The sequence below is a fragment of the Glycine soja genome, chromosome 20 (assembly GCF_004193775.1).
Source record: "Glycine soja cultivar W05 chromosome 20, ASM419377v2, whole genome shotgun sequence".
Taxonomy (NCBI): Eukaryota; Viridiplantae; Streptophyta; class Magnoliopsida; order Fabales; family Fabaceae; genus Glycine; species Glycine soja.
In genome coordinates, this window is record NC_041021.1 from 49,743,776 (window position 1) to 49,764,043 (window position 20,268).

General features: G+C 33.7%; 4 protein-coding genes across 4 annotated transcripts; all 4 read left to right on the forward strand.

The window, feature by feature from the left end:
• Positions 1-1,297: 1,297 nt before the first annotated feature.
• On the forward strand, positions 1,298-5,575 carry LOC114402265 (kinesin-like protein KIN-14S). Its single transcript, XM_028364774.1, has 12 exons — positions 1,298-1,429; positions 1,509-1,601; positions 1,774-1,916; positions 2,019-2,115; positions 2,264-2,527; positions 2,619-2,898; positions 3,303-3,464; positions 3,738-3,953; positions 4,037-4,074; positions 4,198-4,361; positions 4,448-4,561; positions 4,656-5,575. The coding sequence occupies exons 1-12, from the start codon at positions 1,423-1,425 to the stop codon at positions 5,412-5,414; spliced, it is 2,337 nt and encodes a 778-aa protein (XP_028220575.1). The 5' UTR covers positions 1,298-1,422; the 3' UTR covers positions 5,415-5,575.
• A 1,755-nt stretch (positions 5,576-7,330) lies between these two features.
• Positions 7,331-9,588, forward strand: LOC114402402 (microtubule-binding protein TANGLED-like). Its single transcript, XM_028364961.1, has 4 exons — positions 7,331-7,669; positions 7,758-7,900; positions 8,271-8,326; positions 8,447-9,588. Exons 1-4 carry the CDS (start codon positions 7,589-7,591, stop codon positions 9,313-9,315), a joined length of 1,149 nt encoding a protein of 382 aa, XP_028220762.1. The 5' UTR covers positions 7,331-7,588; the 3' UTR covers positions 9,316-9,588.
• Positions 9,589-13,836: 4,248 nt separating this feature from the next.
• LOC114401289 (F-box protein At1g55000-like) lies at positions 13,837-17,147 on the forward strand. The gene is made up of 2 exons (XM_028363776.1): positions 13,837-14,343; positions 16,411-17,147. Exons 1-2 carry the CDS (start codon positions 13,879-13,881, stop codon positions 16,783-16,785), a joined length of 840 nt encoding a protein of 279 aa, XP_028219577.1. The 5' UTR covers positions 13,837-13,878; the 3' UTR covers positions 16,786-17,147.
• On the forward strand, positions 16,847-19,442 carry LOC114402203 (linoleate 9S-lipoxygenase 6-like). Its single transcript, XM_028364699.1, has 2 exons — positions 16,847-16,857; positions 18,575-19,442. Exons 1-2 carry the CDS (start codon positions 16,847-16,849, stop codon positions 19,017-19,019), a joined length of 456 nt encoding a protein of 151 aa, XP_028220500.1. The 3' UTR covers positions 19,020-19,442.
• The last annotated feature ends 826 nt before the right edge of the window (positions 19,443-20,268 follow it).

Sequence of the window (20,268 nt, forward strand, 5' to 3'; positions counted from 1 at the left end):
AAATAAGTAAAAATATTAAACTATTATATGAGAGAGTAAAAACAAAAAATAATAAGTATAAAAGAACTTGTAATCTAACAAAATTGACAAGCTTAAAGGAGATTTTGTAATCCTAAATTTAAAAGGCAAAAATTGTTTGGAAACTAGGGTTAATGTCCATTAAAAACTATGCTACTTCCTAGATTTTAATATTGGTCACTTGATTTAAAAAATTGCTATTTATGACTTCTACTTTTAAAATATTTATAAGTTATTTTTTATTTATTTACGAGCTATACAAATTTTAGTTAAGACTTATTACTTAAATTATATTTTTAAAGATATATTTTAGTTTATGCATGTCAGATTCATATTTAAGGCATTTGTATCATGCACCTTTCAATATAAATTCTATACCTCCCAAAAAGTTTCCATTGTCAAAAATACCCTTAACCTTAAAACCTCCTCTCCTTCTTTCATGTGTCGCACAAGCTGAATGTGACACCTCCCTCTTGCGTCCTCGTCCTCTGCCTTCACCAAATCCCTACTCCTCCTTCTTCTTTGAATGAGAAGACAATGACAATGTTAGTGGGTTAGAGCTTGCATGTGACGACACTAATGAGACTCGTTGTGTTGTTGATGAAGAAGGCAATGACGATTCCAGTGTCAGACAACAACAATGTGTCCTCAACGATGAGAGCTTTGTTCTTCGCTTCTCTATTGGACCATTTGAGTGTGTGCTACCAGAGATGTCCCTCCACAACTAACAACTAGTGTGAATACGGTGTATGCATCGAGGAGTGCATGGACCGACGGGTTTGAGAGGATCACACCCTAGAAATTGTTAGGATGGTGATGGTGGTGACTAGGGTTGGTGATGGTGGTGCACAATGGCACAACGACTTGGAGGTATGGGTTCAAGTTTGAAGAAGGGAAGGAGGTCCTGTAGCCTATTCCAGAACGACTATTCTGGAATAGGATACTTTTCTAGAATAGTTATCTCGTAATACGATTTTTTGTATTCTGAAATTCCTATACCGGAGTAGGTTTCTAGAATAGGACACTCTTTTGAAATAGCTATTTCGGAAGAGCATCATATTCTGGAATAGTCATTCCAGATAGGGGTGCCTGGTAAAGGGGTATTTTTGTCCGCTTGAGTCTTTTGGGAGGTGCAGGATGAGAATGGGAGGTGCAGGATATAAATGCCGAATAAAACAGCCTAGCCCATTCTAATGAGAAGGTCGGGCTTTTGAAATTTGGGCCCAATATAAAGGTCGGTTTCGTGGACGCTCCGGCGAATTTGATATAAGCATATAGCCGTTGTAATTTCAAACTTTGAAATTCTTACAAAGTGAAGAACCCTACGTCTAATTCACCACTATTCTCTCTCTCACGCTCTCCCTTTCGATCTTTGAATCGTGCGTCACTCTTCTCAGAGAAACCATGAACGGTACTCTCTCTCTCTCTCTCTCTTTTCACCGATTAACTCAATTCCCTAATTCTTTAACGCAACTCACCGATTCTTGCAGATCAATCCATGCAAATCCAAATGCTCGCTGAAAAATTCCACCGATTTGTTCTTGACTGCGAACTCAAGCAACCGTCAATCGCTCAGTGCTCTGGTAGGGTTCCCTTCCAATTCTCGATTCATTTTTCCATTTCGATTTGGAATGACAATAAATGAAATTAAATATTATTTGGATGATTTCGCTAAATAATCTTAATCTCATCCAATATTACGTTGTTAGTCGTGTTGTTGGATGGTTATTTTATTGAATTTTGGAATTTCGTCAGATATTGTGTCAAAGCAAGTGAACGAGAACTCTGACTCCATGGATGAACATAGTTTGTCCAATGGAACCCATGAAGTTTCTCCGGATAAGGGTCACACACTTCCCATATTGAAGAAAATACTTGATCTCGGTGCTAAAATTCAGGTAAATCCTTAACGTTAGTTTAAAACCACGTTTTCGCATTTGCGTAATTTGCTTATCTTTCTCACAGTTTAGTTTACCTGACTTTTATTGTTCATGCATTAGGATTTGAAGAAGCAGCATATAACCTTGTGTGATGAAGTGAAACTCACTTCTGAGTCTTTTCCTGGCAATGATATTTTGAAGTCTGTACAGCTTCTGGGTATGCCTCTAGTAGAAAACTACAAAAATAAATGGAAAATTGAATATTCTCTCTCTCTCTCTCTCTCTCTCTCTCTCTCTCTCTCTCTCTCTCTTTATGGTTAGTTTAGTTATAATACTAAGGTTTTGCGATTTTCTACTGGTATTAGGTGCTGAATACGAACTCTTAAAAAGAAAGTACTCAGAGGAGTCCTCTGAACGGAGGCGGCTTTACAATGAAGTAATTGAACTCAAGGGAAATATCAGGGTTTTCTGCAGATGCAGGCCATTAAATGAGAATGAAATTGCTAATGGGTCTGTATCTGTTGTCAATTTTGAGTCGTCTTCAGATAATGAGCTACAAGTCATTTGCGCAGATTCTTCTAAAAAGCAATTTAAATTTGATCATGTGTTTGGGCCAGAAGATAACCAAGGTACAAGAGAAGTTACATCTTTTGTTGGTATTGCATTGAAGTTTTTTTTTATGGAAAATTATTGAACCTGAATGCATTTTTTGTTATGCAGAGACTGTTTTTCAACAGACCAAACCCATTGTTACATCAGTATTGGATGGGTACAATGTCTGCATATTTGCCTATGGGCAAACTGGAACTGGGAAAACATTTACAATGGAAGGGACACCAGAACACAGGGGAGTTAACTACAGAACCCTGGAAGAATTATTCCGGATAACTGAAGAGAGACATGGTACAATGAAGTATGAATTGTCTGTTAGCATGCTGGAGGTTTACAATGAGAAGATAAGAGATCTCTTGGTGGAAAATTCTACCCAACCCACTAAGAAGTGAGTTCTCAGATCTCTTGGAGAAATTAGCATTGTAGGTTTTAGCTCTTTTATTTTAGAATTTAACAGCCATTTGCATATGATGTAATAAAAACAAGATCTGAGAATTCTTGTGACAATATTGCTTTGCTGGATAGAGTCTGAAAAAAGTAAAATAGAAACATGACATTATAATTTCATGGTTCTAAACAAGGCATTCGCCAGAGCTGCATAGTTTTTTAACCATCTCTACATTTCAACTAGATTAGCAACTAGCCATTAAACTAATTAAAATGTAGTGTCCTGTTTTTCTTTCCCTCTCTACTCAATTGCGTGAAGGAAATTTTGGTGTATGGAATGTTTCTCAGGCAGAATCACTAATGAAGAGAACATTTTTTTTATATATATAAAAAAAAAAACTTTAGATTGGAGATAAAGCAAGCTGCCGAAGGAACCCAAGAGGTCCCAGGACTTGTTGAAGCTCGTGTTTATGGAACAGAAGATGTGTGGGAAATGCTTAAGACTGGAAACCGAGTCAGATCAGTTGGATCCACCTGTGCTAATGAACTTAGCAGCCGTTCTCATTGGTACGTCTTGACTTTTACAGATTAACTAATTATTGCTTGTACTTTGTATTTGGTCAAAACTTATTTATATTATATAGTTTTTGGAGATCTTAATTCTTAAATGCAATAATCATATTAAATAAGTTATTTTCCTTGAATATGTCATTCTTTAAGCTGAGCCAGTTGCTTTCTTTGAATCAGTAGATGTAATAAAATTATCTCTATGAAACTATTGATCTTGGTAGAAGTTATTGCACATTATAGATAGTGACCAAGAGGTGGTCTTACACGCAGCTTGTTAAGAGTAACTGTAATGGGGGAAAATTTAATCAATGGCCAGAGAACAAAGAGCCACCTTTGGCTAGTAGACTTAGCTGGCAGTGAGCGTGTGGGGAAAACTGAAGCTGAAGGAGAAAGGCTGAAGGAATCTCAATTCATAAATAAGTCACTTTCAGCACTTGGTGATGTTATTTCCGCCCTTGCTTCCAAATCATCCCACATCCCTTACAGGCAATTCCCTTTTCCTCTCTTAAACATGTTCTTACAGAATTATCCTTTTTTCTCATTATATTTGTATCCTCTGTTTGAGACAGGAACTCAAAACTCACTCATATTCTGCAAAGCTCTTTAGGTGAGATTCCATTGCAGCATTATGAATTAAATATTACTCTGGAAATAACTCCTTTTTTATTTGATTTCACTAATATGCCTGAAATTTTATAACTAATAATGTTTGATATGGGGTCAAATGCAGGAGGAGACTGCAAAACTTTAATGTTTGTGCAAGTGAGTCCAAGTTCAGCAGACTTGGGAGAGACACTTTGCTCACTGAATTTCGCCACCCGTGTCCGTGGGATCGAGAGTGGCCCAGCTCGCAAGCAAGTAGACCACACTGAGCTGTTTAAGTACAAGCAAATGGTAAGCTTATGTAAAATTATTCTTCTGATAGGAATAACCATGGTTTTTTCATTTCCTGAAACTAAGAAAATTTGTCATAATTAAAGGCTGAAAAGCTCAAACAAGATGAGAAGGAAACAAAGAAATTACAGGATAGTTTGCAAATCATGCAACTCAGGCTTGCAGCAAGAGAACATCATTGTAGAAGCCTTCAGGAAAAGGTATAAATATAATCTTCTGCAACTCAAGTAACTTTAGACAAGATAGATTTTTTCTTTGCAAAGTGATTCACAATTTTCTTATATTCCACGACAGGTTCGGGACCTCGAGAACCAGATTGCAGAAGAAAGGAAAACCAGACTAAAGCAAGAAAGTAGATCTCTTGCTGCCGTTACAGTTCAACCCTCATCATCAACAGTTCATAAAACCATGACAGACAAGAAGCCTCCACTGAATCCTTCAAAACTGAGATTGCCACTGAGAAGAATAACCAATTCCTTGCCTCCACGGTCTCCTCTTAGATCAAAGAGTTACACTGCCTTCATGAGTGGAAAGGAAAACTCTGTCAGAAGGAACTCAATGGCGACAAATGCTGTTAGGCCAGCTTCACCATCAACAACAGCACAGTTCCTTCAGGCAAGGAGGCGGGTGTCCGTTGCTGTGAGACCCCCTGCACCATCAACAACGCAGGTCTTTCAGCCAAGAAGGAGGGTCTCCATTGCCACACTACCTTCTCACACAATTTCTGACATTACTACTCCACTCCGTACCTCAGCATTACGTGTTACCGGTGGAAGCAGCCAACAATCACGGATAAGAAGCCAAAGGAAAGATCGGTATTCAAGTTTGTTCGCCCCATTGCCAGAGTTGAGAACATCAGTTGAGACAACTCCAATGACTGTAAGGAGGAGCAGCAAGTTTATGATGAGCAGTCCGGTAAGGGCAGATTCCAGGGAGGGATCCGCTAGGCATCCAACTCTTCTTGCACTTCAACGCAAGCCTGTAGTCTGGAGTCCTCTTAGAGGTTTGAAAAGTAACAGAAAGTCATCACTGTTGCCATATCGCCCAACCTAAATGCAATAATTTCCCCATACTATGTGACAAACAGTGGAGTTTTCCAACTAATGCCAAACGTGTATAAATTAGTATTATGTTTGGTTTATGACTCAACTTAGATTCAATTAATTTTTTCTCAAACATTTAATGACAAATATTGTGTTTGTTGTTCTATCAAATTTCTGATCTCGCATTTAAATGTCAAATTCTTTACTTTTACTCATTTATTTTTTAATTAATCAATTAAAACTACCAATAATCCAAAGTGTAAACCTTGTGTAGAATTAAAGATGCAAGAATAGTAATAGTGGGCGAGTATATATTGAAAAATAATCTCATGACATTAATCACTTGTGAGACATATTTAGCTATTAGAGCTACAAGTACATATAGATACATTTATAGACACATTTATTTACTTTTTAATTGTGTAATGGTTTGAGAAACACAAAATTCTGAAACTAAACTAGCTTGAATAGAGGCAATTGCTTTGACCATCCAACATTCTTTTTTCTAATCTAATACTTTTTGTTATTTTCAAAATTATCCCGGACAAATTTATGGATTGCAAATCCATAATGGGTTCATATGATTTTTTTTTAAAAAAATGTTTTATAACTTAATTTAAAATTAATGACCCAGGATTCAAACATGTGACTTTCAGATTATTAGCATGATATGACTTTTAGATTATTAACGCTCTAACCAACTAAGCTAGTAGGTTAATTATGTTATAAAATAATTAATGTCGCAAAATTTATTATGTAAATTTGCATGCGCATTAAGTATACATTAGAAATTTTAGTGTTATATATAGCGACATTAATTATTTTATAACATAATTGACCTATTAACTTAAGTTAAAGCATCATATTAATAACATGATTGTCAATCCGTAAGCTTGCGGACTATGAATTCACAAGTTTACATATTACAAATCCATAAATTTGTTAGAGATAATTTTGAGAAAAATGAAAAAGTGTTGGATGCACAGAACAATTCCCTTGAATAGATGGCTGTCACAACTCAAAAAAGAAGAAAAATGTTGAAAAGCCCACATCAAGTTTAAAGGAAAATGCCCTATGATGTAGGCCTTCAATTGCACAGAAAATCAGTTGGCTAAAGGTCAAACACCCTTCAATTTTAACTTCGAATTTAATTGAAATAAACTAATTTCTAGCTTCGAATTTATTTAAAATACACTTAGAGTCATATTCAAAATTTAAAGTTTTTTATATTATATTTCAATCATAAATTATTATATAGTTAAATTTTAATTATTACTTTTTGAAATAATTAGTTTATAAGTCATTTAAAAAAAATTGAAATTATTTTTAATTAATTGACAATGTAATTAATTTTCCACTAGCAGCATATCAAAATTAAAAATCTTTGGACGGCAGGGGGCCTTGATCTATCAATCAATAGAGGGAGAAAAATGGGCTTTGCTCCCCTTTACAATATGAAGAAAGAAAGAAGGGTTGAAGTTTAGACCACTTACAGTAGTTCTACCTATAGAAAAGATCATGAAAGAGGCGATCAGAATGGTACTCGAATCCATTAATGATCCTGAGTTTCTATCGCACTTCCTCTTGGGTCGAGGCCGACATTTTAAGTAAATGAAAAACTCATCCAACTTTGGTACATTTTAAAGTTTATTTATTAACACTAATAGTTGAGATAGCCTTGTATACTTTTTTCTAAAAAATGTATATATTACTGAAATTTTATCGAAAGGAAAGCAACTTTTAAACTATAGTCAGCTTTATAACATAACATTTTGTTCGAAAACTTTATTGACTAATGGAAACATTCCCACGTAATCAACCCGGGGCCCAAGCAAAATGGGGAAAAAAAAGGCTGGCATATAGCCGTTGGCGTTGAATTAGCTTCCTTAGGATAGAGTGAAAGACATGGATAGACTTAGTCGACCGTTGGAAAAAACAAACCGTTACACAGAGTTCGTGTTTGTTCAACATCAACACTTAGGAGCTAAACTCTGCAACAAAAAGCAAAAGGTTAAGGGACCAGACCGTGTCTTCGTCGTAGAGAGAGAGAGAGTTCATATCCAATCTTTGGTTGGGTGGGTGGGCACTAGGTACAAGTTATAGAGATCGTTAGAGTGAGTGATTGAAATTCTTGAGACCCACATCGTGTGTGTTTGTTTTCATTCCTCGGAGGATATTCTAAAGATGGTTGCGAGAACCCCACCAAAGCAGAAGAAGCTGTTGGCTGCTCTCAACCCTGTTCTGATTAAAGAAACACTCAACAAGGTAATCCACGTTTAATGCCAGTTTACCTTCCCTGATGAAACATTTAAATTTTGAATCTTTGTGAGTGAATTGTTGTGGGTGTTTGAAGGTGGATCAGTGCGTGGCTCGGCTGCAGGAACTTCAGTACACTGTGACTGGTGGAACCAAGGTGGTGTCAGGGGTGACTCTCAGCCCTCGCAGCACCAGAGGCTATCTCAGAACCAGTCTCAGGTGCAAGCAAGAATCACTCAGGTCTGCTTCTGCTTTAGATTCTATTTCAATTTCAGTTCATGATCATCATATTTTTGCTTTAAAGTTTGAGTTTAATTTCCATAAACTGTGGGTTCAACTTTTTTTTAATATTTTCAACTGATCAGAAATAATATTTGATGTGACTTTTAATTTCTATGCACTGTTTGCGTAAAGATTATATACTCAACTGATTAGAAGTAATTTTTTATGTAACTTTTAAAGTAGTAATTACAAATGCAAACAAACTTGTTATACATGACAGATAGTGTAATTGAATGATAGTGCATGCATTGTTTATTCTTAAACTTTTTGCTATTTGTTGTTGCAAATTGTAAACTCTAATTGTTTGTGTATTCTTGCCATTATGAAGGATCAAGAATGGTGCCTCAAGGAGATCTCCTGTGGGGAAGTTTCCAGCAAACACAGGTTTTGTTTGTTTTTCTCTATTCACTTTGCAAAGAAATTTTTACTAGGACATGGACAACATGGGTAATAATTAATTGGCATTCCTTTGACTTAATCTGATCCTTGTGAACACTTATGCAGGTGAATGGAAGAGAATGTCATTGCCTGCAATGCTTGTAGGCGAAACTGTTGGAGAAATTTTGCAGGCAAGTCAGTTTGCCAGAGAAATAGTCTCAGCAGTTGGTAAGAAAACTGACCCAGAGGATCCAAAAACTCCAATGTCTCAACGCAGCAACAAAAAAGTAGAACTTGAAAACACACAACTCAGGGCCAGAAGGAAGAAAGAGAAGCAAACCAAAGCACAGAACGATGGTTCCCCATCACTTCAAAGGGCTCGTTCCAGAATCAACTTCAAGGTTTCTCCTCCTAAGGTTAGAGAATTTGATAAAGAAAGGAACAGGTATATGGCAAATAGGGTGTCTCCAAGAAATAGGCCATGGACTAGAAAAACAGTACTATTCCCCAACCCTTTGTTCCTCTCCACTCATTCCTCTTCACAGCAACAGTTTTGCAAGACAAGGTCACCTATCATAACAAGAAATAGAGGAACAACATCACACAAGTTTTTGATCAAGTCTCCATCTTCACCATCAGGGCCACAACAGTTTAGCAAGACCAGGTCTCCTGTCATAACAAGAAATAGGGGTGGAACACCACACAAGTTTTTGATCAAGTCTCCATCTTCAGCTTCCAAATTTCAAGTCCAGATCAAAAAAAGTCCACCAACTGTGTCTATTTCACCAACAAAACCTGCAAGGTTGAGCAGAAGTCCTCCCAAGAGATCCACTTCCACTGCATCCAAATTCCGTCGATCTTTCTCTCCTTCAAGAATAGCATCCAGATTAGTATCACTCTCACCATTAAGGACCAGGAAAACTGTACAGAAAAATGATGGGTTTGTAAGTGGACTCAAACAGCGCCCGCTATCATCAGTGCAATACCCTGCTTGAGGAATTTAATAACACATTAATAGTGCTATGCTCTCTGGCTACTTTGTCACTTTGTTGTATTTTTTAGTCACCATGTCCATTCTTGATGTCCATAACTGTGCTGTGCTCTTGTGGTTTTTTCTTTTTGGTGGTTTCAGGTTGTGTGAGGATTTCTCTTTAATGTCCATAGCATTTTTTTTCCCATTCATTTCATTCAAGGAAAATCACAATTCAATGCCAACTCTTTTTTTAGAGGAAATTCAATGCCAACTATTCTTTGTTCATTGCAAAAAACTCTCTTATTTTCAGTGTTTGTGAAACATTTCCAGGATGTTTGCGGTCCATAATCATCACCTATTCTATAATACCGTCACACCCTCCTTTTTCTGAGTAAACTTTCGTATTATAAAGAGATCTGTCATTTTAGCCGCTGCTTTTATAAAATTTGAATAAACTGTTGTTCATGAATGCCATCCTCTCTCCTAAATATTCTTTAAACTAATGAAATTGTTCAAGTAGTTTGAGAGTGTCCTTTAAAGGAGATGCCATGTAGGCATACAATTATTGCCACATCTTTTAAAGGAGATAACGCTAAGATTACAAGTATGGATTTTTTTTAAGATCTACAAGTATTAATGTTACTCAAGGCAGACTTATGAGTTGTGTTATAGCTATGGCATTAGTCTAATTAATGTACAAGACATGTGACCTTTTGTAGAATATGAATAATGCTCCCAATCCAATATAAAAGAAAACTTAGATGGAGTTTGATTTTGAGTGTTTTTGTTTTTATTTATAAAAAAAAAAACATGAGCGAAAATATATTTGTTTAAAATTTAAAAATATTTTTATAAATATATCCAAAATTAAAAATAACACATCAACATTTTTATTTTAAAAAAATAAATAAAAATGCGTTAGCACATGGAGTACTTTTTTCTTGATATATATTTTATAAATCTTAAAAATTTAAAATTAAAATTATTTTCAGAAAATAAACACTGCCTATGCCTAGGAAGAAAAAAAAAACAATAAGAATAAGAAAGGTGAACGAGGATCTAATTCTAAAAAAAATTAATAATTCATAAAGGTGTATTGAATGACCAAAACGGATGCAAAATAAGGTTGCAAAAGTCGAACTATCAATCCAACTACTTGAGCTCATAAAGTAATTTATTCCCTGTTATGTTATGCTTTGATATACTATTTTGTTTACAATTGTATTCATGTTAATGTTATGATATGAAATACTGTGAGAATTATACAATAAATGTTTATATGTATTTTTAGAGAAAGCCAAAGAAAGTACTCAACCAACTGGTGCTGGTAGCACAAAGGGATTCAAAAGTGTATTTGGTCGAATATAATTTTATGTGTCAAATTAGATATATGATATACTACTAGAAGAAAATTAAGCATATATCAACTTAAAAAATATATTTTTCTTATTATATCAAGTAGGTATTTGACTAAGGGAGAACAATAAATTTAAGACCTTGATTGCTTACCGCATATTAGGAAGTATTTGGCCATTAAGAGAATGATCCCGATCCTACAATTCACTCGATGGAATACCCTTCTAAACCTCGTCTCGTCATTATCACGAGATTAACAAACGATTAGATTAAGTCCGAAAGTTTAGATTGTTTAAACTCTTAGAAAAAGATTACCTAAATGATAATTTGCCTGCCAAGACCCAAAAATATTTGTATAAATAAGATAAAATCCCAAGTAAAAATCATTGTTCATTTTTACACATCTTTATTATAATATTTGTTCAAAGCTGAAATTTTATTTAAGTATTTGAGTGTTTTTTTACCTGTATTCTATTTCAAGCAAAACTTATTCAAGATAATAGAGGATGAATAAAAACAAAGAATCCCTCCATAAGAAGAAGTATTCGACCATTATTCTACATGAACACTTATATATTTTTCATTATTAGTATTTTTTTCTTGTTTCTTTTATTTTCTTATATATAGATAAAGGATCCAAGGGAGAGGAGAGGAGAGGAGACCAAGGCCCCCCTTGCTCCGCTTTGGATCCGTCCACTGGCTGGTAGTACACTAGTATCAAAAGTAGGAAATGAACCAGTGCCATTTCAAGGTAGTCAAGCAAGACTAGTAGACCAAGGCCTTCAAGCATTACTAGGATGAACTAATCAAACTGGACCAAAAGGAGTGTTTGTCAAAAACTCCCCATACTAAATCTCGGAGGACACTCAAGGGAGTAAAGAAGGGAACATTAAGCCTTGTGTAATTAAATACCTCTAATTATATATAAATAAGTTGTTATAATTTTTTTTTAGTATAAATATATAGCATTTCAAAAATATTTATTTTAGTTTTAATATTTTAATAAATATTCATAGATATATGTGAATATTCATAAATTTCATGAATACTCCCTTAATAAGTATTAAATAGATATTAGGTATATTATCTTGTCTTATTGCCATCCTTGTATACGTGTTATTGATGGTACCACGTGTCTTACGCTCTGTTTGATATTGACGAGGGAAACGCGAGAATAGAGACGACAATGTGATTTGTGGGTTTGGTACAAGAGAGTTAAGTTTCAAAGCTGTGGGACCCATAAAATAAATTTCTATCTTCAGTGTGGTTGACGGGGGTAGATAGGTAAGGAAATTTTGGGTGAAATGTCATGTTTAACCTTGCCTTTACTTTTTGCATTTGGGTTAGCCTCTCTCCCATACAAATTCATATTTTGTGTATGTGTATTGTATTTGAACCTCGCTTATTGCCCCACGCAAAAATCAATTTGAATGACAAAAATTGATTGTTTCAAACAAAAAATTACCACCATTAACAAATAAATTCGACATCACACTTTAACTCAACATCTTAAAACTTAGATTTATGAATCTTTTTTTTACTTATATGATACTAAACTTTTTTATTTCTACTAGATGTGAAACTTCAACTCAACTTGTATTCCAACATCAATAATACTATAATAAAGACACAATGATATTTTTGTGTGTATATTTAATTCTTTCATCCTTATTTTATTGATACCAAACAATTTTATTATTTCTACTATATTTCTTAAACCTAACAACATAACACACAAATTTATTTTTTTATTTTTTCAAATTATTTCTCTTCTCTAAAATAGACACAATGTTAATATCTCACCTAAAAAGTTTGTATTTTGAAGCCATATAAATATTTTTTATATTAATAATATTTAATAATTTAATTAAAGCATGAAACAAGATTTAATTTGTATACAGTGTTCTTTATACCATTTTCCAATCATAAATTGTCATATAAAGTTAAAATTACTCACTTTTATAATAATATTTTTTATCATTGGGAAATAAAACACAACAACTGACAAATAGAAGCAATACTCAAATTATTAACTAATAGCAGTGCTGAAGTTGAGTAGGACAAAATGACAAGAGTTGAAGTTGCTCAGAATTAGAAGAACCTTCTCTAGCTAGCCAATCGGCACATTGGTTTCCCTCCCCGAAAACATGCTTGAGAACCAGGTACCATTGTCTATGCATAAAGACTCTAATTTGATCTAACAACACTATCAAAGGATGAAATTGGACATCAATCTACGATAATAAATGGAGAGCAGTGACAGAATCAGTTTCACACTCTTTTATAACCATTAGACCAAACAAAGTTGAGGTTGTGGAGAATAGCTTGTAATTCTGCAATGTTAGATGTTTAACCACATGATCCCGAGTATCCAAGAATCAAATGCCCAAGAGAATCATGTAAGAGACCACCAAAACCAGAAGGTCCTAGATTTTCTCTATTGTTGCCATCTACATTGATCTTGATGACACTATCTTCTAGAGATATCCAAGAAACGAAGGTTCTTGTGGAATCGAGAAATAAAATTATGGTGTAAACAATAATTTTTTAAGTATTTAATTTATCTACATATTTAAAATATGAACTAAGACCATCAAGTAAGTTCAAATAATTTAGTACCAATTAATCCCGTTGGTATGATTTCTAAGATTGTGATTTTGGTAGAGTTGATTTAAGTGAAAAATTGATTAATCATTATGGATGAAAATAAAGATATCAATTGATTAATAGCATAAAAAATAGAATATAATTTAAATTCTAGAAAAAATAATCATTAAAAAAGCTAAATATTCATTTTCATTTTTTTTCATATACTTATAGTTATTATTTTAAATTCTTTTATTTTTAAGATTTCTAAAATTTCTGCAATAAATTATACCTATTTGAATCCCGCTCATTAATATGTAAAGTCCAACAAATATATCTTGAATTGGTAGGAAATAGAATCCCAATAGCCAGACAGGTTAGTATGCGGTGATAAATTAATTTTTAAAGGATAAAAAATTTAAATTTAATTCTGAAATATATAAAAATATATTAATCTTATAAATAATTTAATTTCTAAATTTTACTATTTAATATTAAATTAATTCTAAAAAGTACAACTTATATCAGATTGATTCTTTTAACATTATAAAAATTCTCATATACTTATCAACTTTTCACAGTTTTTTACATATTTGAAAACTAAAGTTAAAATTTTCATTGCCTCACGTTCTGTAAGACCAAAATGAAAGTTTATCCTCTAAAAGATCTACTTTTCTCCCGTAACTTAACTCCACTTCCAATGGGTTGTTGTTGCGACGAAGACGACGGTGACATTTTCAGGCACCTCATGAATTCCAATTTCCCCTCTTCTTCCTCCTCCACCTCTTCTTCCTGCACTGTAATCTCACCGATGAATTCTCATTTCTCTGCGCTATCCTCCACCGACATCCTCCGCCTCATCTTCGAGAACCTTCCAATCATCGATCTCGCACGTGCGAGCTGCGTGTGCCGTCTCTGGTGCTCCGTGGCCTCCCAGAGGGACATGGTAACTAGAGCCTTCGTGGCACCTTGGAAACTGAACGACGTCGTCGGCAACCCACTCTCTGGAAGCTTCTGGAGAGACAACTCCCTCGCCAAATTCGCCATCTCCCATCGCATTACGCGCGGCGACACCGTCGCCAGCCTCGCCGTCAAGTACTCCGTTCAGGTAAGGGTTTATCGTTTTCGTTATTAATTAAAGTCTGTACGTGCTGTTGTCCAATTAAAAATTTAAAATTAGAGTTTCGGAATATACATAATCCCTTATTGCAAGCCTTTTTTGATTGGAGAACAACACATACAACACTTATAGAACTGTATGTAAGTTTTGTTCTTTCTTTTGTCCCTAATTAGCTTCCACACAGTGAAATGCACCCATCCTTTCTTGTAATCCTAGGCTGCTAGGTTTTCACTTGTTAATTGAGAAACGGCAATGCACGGTTACTGTGTGTGACTTGTGAGGGTAGTGTATTTTCAAGAATTTTGCTATTCTCAAGTGACACGAGCATTTTTCGGAACGCAATTTACTGAATTATAACCAATGATTCCATTAATTTTTCAATCAATACTTGTATGAATCTCTTGAAAGTTGAAAGCCAAATCCTATTTCAAAGACCTTTTTTGCTGTGAAATCTTTTCAAAATTGTCTATGTACTAACGGTGCAAAAAGTTAACTCTCATCCTTCCCATGGATGTGGGTTCGATTCCCTTGACACCACTAAAATCTCGCTTGGTGGACTACCGGGAAATCCCTTGATATCGAGTAGCTGCAACTAGGTAAATCTACATTTGTACAGGAATTCTCTAGGTGGGTCTTTGCTGGGAGACTTGAATGCCATTGACACCCTAACTAGTAGTAGTATTGGGGCTACCTCCCCATTCTACCACATTTTATTCACCCAAAATCAGTTAAAAGTTTTTACATGATCATCCATTTACAAGTTGAAATTTGTTATAATTAATAAGTTTGTTGAATTTTATAATTACTACCTTAAAAATATACGCATCAATATTTCAGATTGGTGGAGAGTGTAAAATCTGTTGGGGCAAAGAAATAAAGGAAGGTGTATTCAATCAGGATTTTAAAAGATTTTTAAAAACTTTTTATTTTGTAAATAATTTTTGAGGTATTTAATTAAGATTTTTGAATAATACAAATAAGTCATGTGATATTCAATCAGGACTATTAGGTTTTTTTAAGAAATTCAATAAAGTCTGTTGGTATTCAATTAAAATTTTTTACCACTTAAAAAAAGTCTTTTGGTGTTCAAAAGTATGCGAACTTCGATGGATTCTTTCCTAAGATGGATTTTAATGGATTTCATGAGACTTTTTATGAGAAAATACACATCAAATAATCTCATCCAAATCCTTTAGATTTAATGAGACTTTTCTTTCTTTCTTTCTTTTCCTGCAAATTGACATGTTTTTCTTTTCTTGTCACACATAATTCTCGGTCTCTTTGTTAAAAGCTGTAGACATTCATAATTTTTTTTACTCTTTCGACCAATGGTCCACATGCCCTAGAACGTGTCATATGAGAGATTTTTCCGATTCTTTGAATTTGGGGGCATCTTGACTAGGTGCTTATAGATATAATTGATCGTATATGATATATTCACATGAGAAATATATAGTTTTAATGCACGTGAAAATTTGCCTTGTGTATAAATGCATAAATATATAAATGAAGTTTGAAACAATTGTTGTGCATGTTTTTTGTTTGATGGGATCGTTATTGTGGGAATGTAATTTTTATACAATTAACATGATTGATGATTGAAGGGGAATGAACCTATTGTGCTTGTGAATATACTAGGGAAAATTGGTTTTTATGTAACATGTTTATGGTTCTTTGTATAAGATGGTTTTATTTAAAATTTTAGGTGGACAAAATTCATGGATTTTTATCAATAATTTTAAATGTTTTTTAAAAATTCACAGAGTCCTTTAAAATCTTAAAAACCCATAATGTCCTTTTGAATCTTATGAATCCATATTTTGTAAATCCATTTAAATCTGAACTATAAAATTTTAATCATAAAAGTCTTTTAAAAAAATATTTAAAAGTCATTACGTTCTTACAAATTCTTTTAAAATTCACAGGATTTTTTTATGTCACAATAGTCGTTTAAAATCTTAATTCAATACATCCCCTAAACTTAATATTTTCCATATTTTTCTCATGGCTTTTGCTGGTTAACAGCATTGGATGATATTTTTTATGTTTTGACAGGTAATGGACATAAAGCGCCTGAACAACATGATGAGCGACCATGGCATATACTCAAGGGAAAGGTTATTGATCCCTATTAGTAATCCTGATATTCTTATTAACAGAAGATGCTTTATTGAGCTTGATGTCTATGCAAAACGAGAAGTAGCAGTCTTGTATCCCAATGATGTACCAGACAGGAGGACTACCTATGTTTCAAACAGAATTTCCTCAGAAGAAAGCAACAAAAAAGTGCTTGAATCCTTGAAGAGAAGCATGCATGTTGATAATGAAACTGCTCAATACTACTGGTCTGTTGCAAATGGTGATCCGAGAGCTGCTTTTGCCGAATTTTCTGCAGACCTTAAGTGGGACTGGCAAGCAGGGCATTCCTAGCCTTTCTGAAAGTTCTACCTTGTTTGGAATGTTTGAGAGGTTGGTGGCAAGTGGATAACAGATGATTAAGAGGTTGGTTGGCAGGCTAATGGATAATAAATAATTAAGAGGCTGTGTTGCAGGCGAGTGTATGCTTCAATAGGTTTCCTCTTAAAAAATCTGTTCAGTCTCCTCTGATTGAATACTGCTTGAGTTGTTAATAGACTATCATATTTGCTCTTCTCCATCGGAGATATATGAAACCAAAGTCATACAATAGTGGTGTGTGAAAGATTTCAGCCGCTCATGTGCAGTGTGTTCGGAATCTGTGTAACCTGTAATTTGTTATAAATTTATTTATAAAAGTTGATGCATTATTTCAATCTGGTCATTCTATTATGCTTAGCACAGAAAGGTTTGATTTTATTCACACTTGTAAGTATCTTCACATTTACCACTCCGGATCAGAATTTATGCCAAGAATAGGCTGTTCAAACAAAATAATGGATACGAGGATGCACTATATTGTCCTTGGATGGACTTTTTTTCTCCTTTTTCCTTTGGGTACTTTGTTATGAAATAGGATATTTGTGCGGGAAGAGACTAGGCAGACTTTGAGCCTTTCAGAAGCTTCATTAAGATTATCCAGTAACTTCATAGATAAGAGTGTGTGAGGAATCGGAATCTATTTGTGAAACGAATGCTTGATATTCTATTCTCATCTTGTCTTTTTGCAACAGTTTATGTCTTTGTGAAATTACTGTCTTTTGCAAGTCTTGTGCTGTCTTTTACTTCTATTTAGGATTAACCTAAATATTATTATCAACTTTTTTTTTAACATAATAATAATTTACATCACTTAATATTTAATATTATTCTTTGACAATATTAGTATATTCTTTTTAACATAAAAGTAAAATATATATTATAAAGCAAAAGAAAAATATTAAGTTATTTAATATTTATTATTAGTTATCATAATAAAAATCAATATAAATATGATGAGTCATTTGTTTGGATTGATTCGATTTTTTACAGATAAATTCAAATTGAATCAAATCACACAAAATATGTAATTTTTTTTTTGCAGTTTTTGGTTTAAGTGATTTTTTATTTTCTTAGATTGATTTGATGGTTTATAAATTATTTGATTTAATTTTGAAAAAATAGATCAGACTGAGGCAACAAAATCTAACGATTAAAGAGTAAAAACAAAAGATTAAAGAGTTCCAGAAAAAGTAACATGAGAAGATTGTAAAGGAGAGCCAACCCTGGGATATCGCGAAGTGGGAACATCAAAAGGCGGAATAGAAATACAAAATATAGTTCATAAAAAAAATGTAGATAATATTACTATAGAACGGACCTGGATTCAGTAACTTTGGATGGGGTGACTTTGGTGAATTTTTTTCATTTTGGACCATTAGATTAATTGAATGGTTTAGATTTTCTTATTTGTTTTAAAAAATATTTTTAATTTAATTATTCATTTGTTTTTTATATCTGGATGGGTAGATTAACGGGTATAAAATTATTTTATTTTAACCAGTAATCTCAAGTATTGTTCAGAATGTCATATGTTGGTAAAAAAAAATAGCAATGTAAAATTGTTAAAAAAAATTGACATATATTGAACTATTATATTTTTTTACTGTGAAAAAAATTTCTAGAAATTTAAGAACTACTACAAGTTAAAATAAATTCTATAGATCATGTAATATTTCAACTTGTCTAGTTTAAATAAGTATAACCAGAATAACTTGGATGGTATCATATTAATATAAGTGAGAGGATTTTTGTTGTTGATCAGTTGTTGTATCTTTGCTTCTTTCAGAGGAGTGGCTGTTGAGGACTCAACTTCCCCGTATGGCCTTCGACTATTGATTGAGGATTACCCTTTTGCGGTCGATGGGCTAGAGATCTGGTTTGCTATCAAGACATGGGTTAAGGACTACTGCTCCTTTTACTACAAGGAGGATGACACTATCAAGAAAGATACTGAACTTCAATCTTGGTGGAAGGAAATAAGAGAGGTGGGTCATGGTGACAAGAAAGATGAACCTTGGTGGCCAAAGATGCAGACATGTGAAGAGCTGATTCAGACTTGCACTATTATTATATGGATTGCCTCAGCTCTCCATGCTGCAATCAACTTTGGACAATATCCATATGGAGGCTTCCCACCAAGTTGTCCCCAGAAAAAGGAACTCCAGAGTACGATGAACTCATGGCAAATCCTGATAAGGCTTATCTGAAAACAGTTACTTCACAGTTTCTGGCTGTTCTTGGCATTTCACTTGTAGAAATCTTGTCCAAACATTCTAGTGATGAGGTCTACCTTGGGCAGAGAGACACTCCAGATTGGACATCTGATGCTGAGCCATTGCAAGCCTTTGAGAAGTTTGGCAAAAAGCTTGCTGATATTGAGGAAAGGATCTTGAGAATGAACAGTGATGAGAAATTCAGAAACCGGTATGGTCCAGTTAAGATGCCATACACCTTGCTTTATCCTACAAGTAAAGGTGGACTAACTGGCATGGGGTTCCCAACAGTATCTCAATTTAATTTAAAGGGGCTGTAACCAGGGTCTTGTCTTAATAAATAATAATGTCCTTAAAGGACCTTGGTTACTTTGAATTATGATTTTATGATGGCCAACAGACTTTTGACTTTTCTTTTTCATTTTAGTATGCAAATTTGTTGTAGATTATTTTGCCTTTTGCTTTGCCTTAAAGAACTTTTGAGTTATTTTGGACTAAGGCAAACTGCTTTCAAAAGAAAAAAACTAGATAACGTACTTCATCCTCGTTCAATCCACCCATCCTAATTGAGATATGAACCTTTTAACTTTTCCTTTTCCTTTTTATAAACAAAATGCTAGTCAGGTAGTAAGTATTACTAGCCTCGCTCTAATACACACCTGATATATCCCAAAAGATAGGCAGAAACTATATTCAGAAGATTACCTTCACAATATTCACTTGAAAAAGATTTGTCTACACTGAATCTGCTTATTCCTTGGAGTTTGAACCTTTCAAAGTTCGATTTTCAAATCCCAATTTTGATATGTCCCGTGAGGGCAAATACGAGTTTAAACTAAGGGAAAACATTATGGCATTTATGAGAGTTTATCTTTCATGATGTTATTAAGAGATGAAAACTTGCTTCTATCACAAAAAGTTTAACAGACTTAACTAATGCAAGCTGCAATGTAACAAATATAACTACGTCAATAGATTAATATGAACAGAAATATTGTTTTCATCTTTACAACTTAATTAAGGTCTTTTGCTTTTATGTTTCACAATTAATCCGGTCATATTGTCAAAATCTTCATTGGATTTTCATGTTTCCTTTTCTATTTTCACTTTTTGGCTCTTTTTTATACTTATTTAATAAGTTTAAATGAATTAATTATAAAAAAAATTATTTATCATCAAAGATAACATTATTTACATTTAACATATCTCAATCAATTTTGATCTAAGCCAAAATTTTGAAGTG

Excerpts from the sequence above, each read along its gene's own strand:
- LOC114402265 (XM_028364774.1), top strand. Across the intron at positions 2,528-2,618 it reads TGGGCCAGAAGATAACCAAG|AGACTGTTTTTCAACAGACC; the intron begins GTACAAGAGAAG and ends TTTGTTATGCAG. Across the intron at positions 3,465-3,737 it reads CTTAGCAGCCGTTCTCATTG|CTTGTTAAGAGTAACTGTAA; the intron begins GTACGTCTTGAC and ends TCTTACACGCAG.
- LOC114402402 (XM_028364961.1), top strand. The coding sequence starts at position 7,589 with ATGGTTGCGAGAACCCCACCAAAGCAGAAGAAGCTGTTGGCTGCTCTC. Across the intron at positions 7,901-8,270 it reads TGCAAGCAAGAATCACTCAG|GATCAAGAATGGTGCCTCAA; the intron begins GTCTGCTTCTGC and ends GCCATTATGAAG. Across the intron at positions 8,327-8,446 it reads GAAGTTTCCAGCAAACACAG|GTGAATGGAAGAGAATGTCA; the intron begins GTTTTGTTTGTT and ends ACACTTATGCAG.
- LOC114401289 (XM_028363776.1), top strand. The coding sequence starts at position 13,879 with ATGAAAGTTTATCCTCTAAAAGATCTACTTTTCTCCCGTAACTTAACT. Across the intron at positions 14,344-16,410 it reads CCGTCAAGTACTCCGTTCAG|GTAATGGACATAAAGCGCCT; the intron begins GTAAGGGTTTAT and ends ATGTTTTGACAG.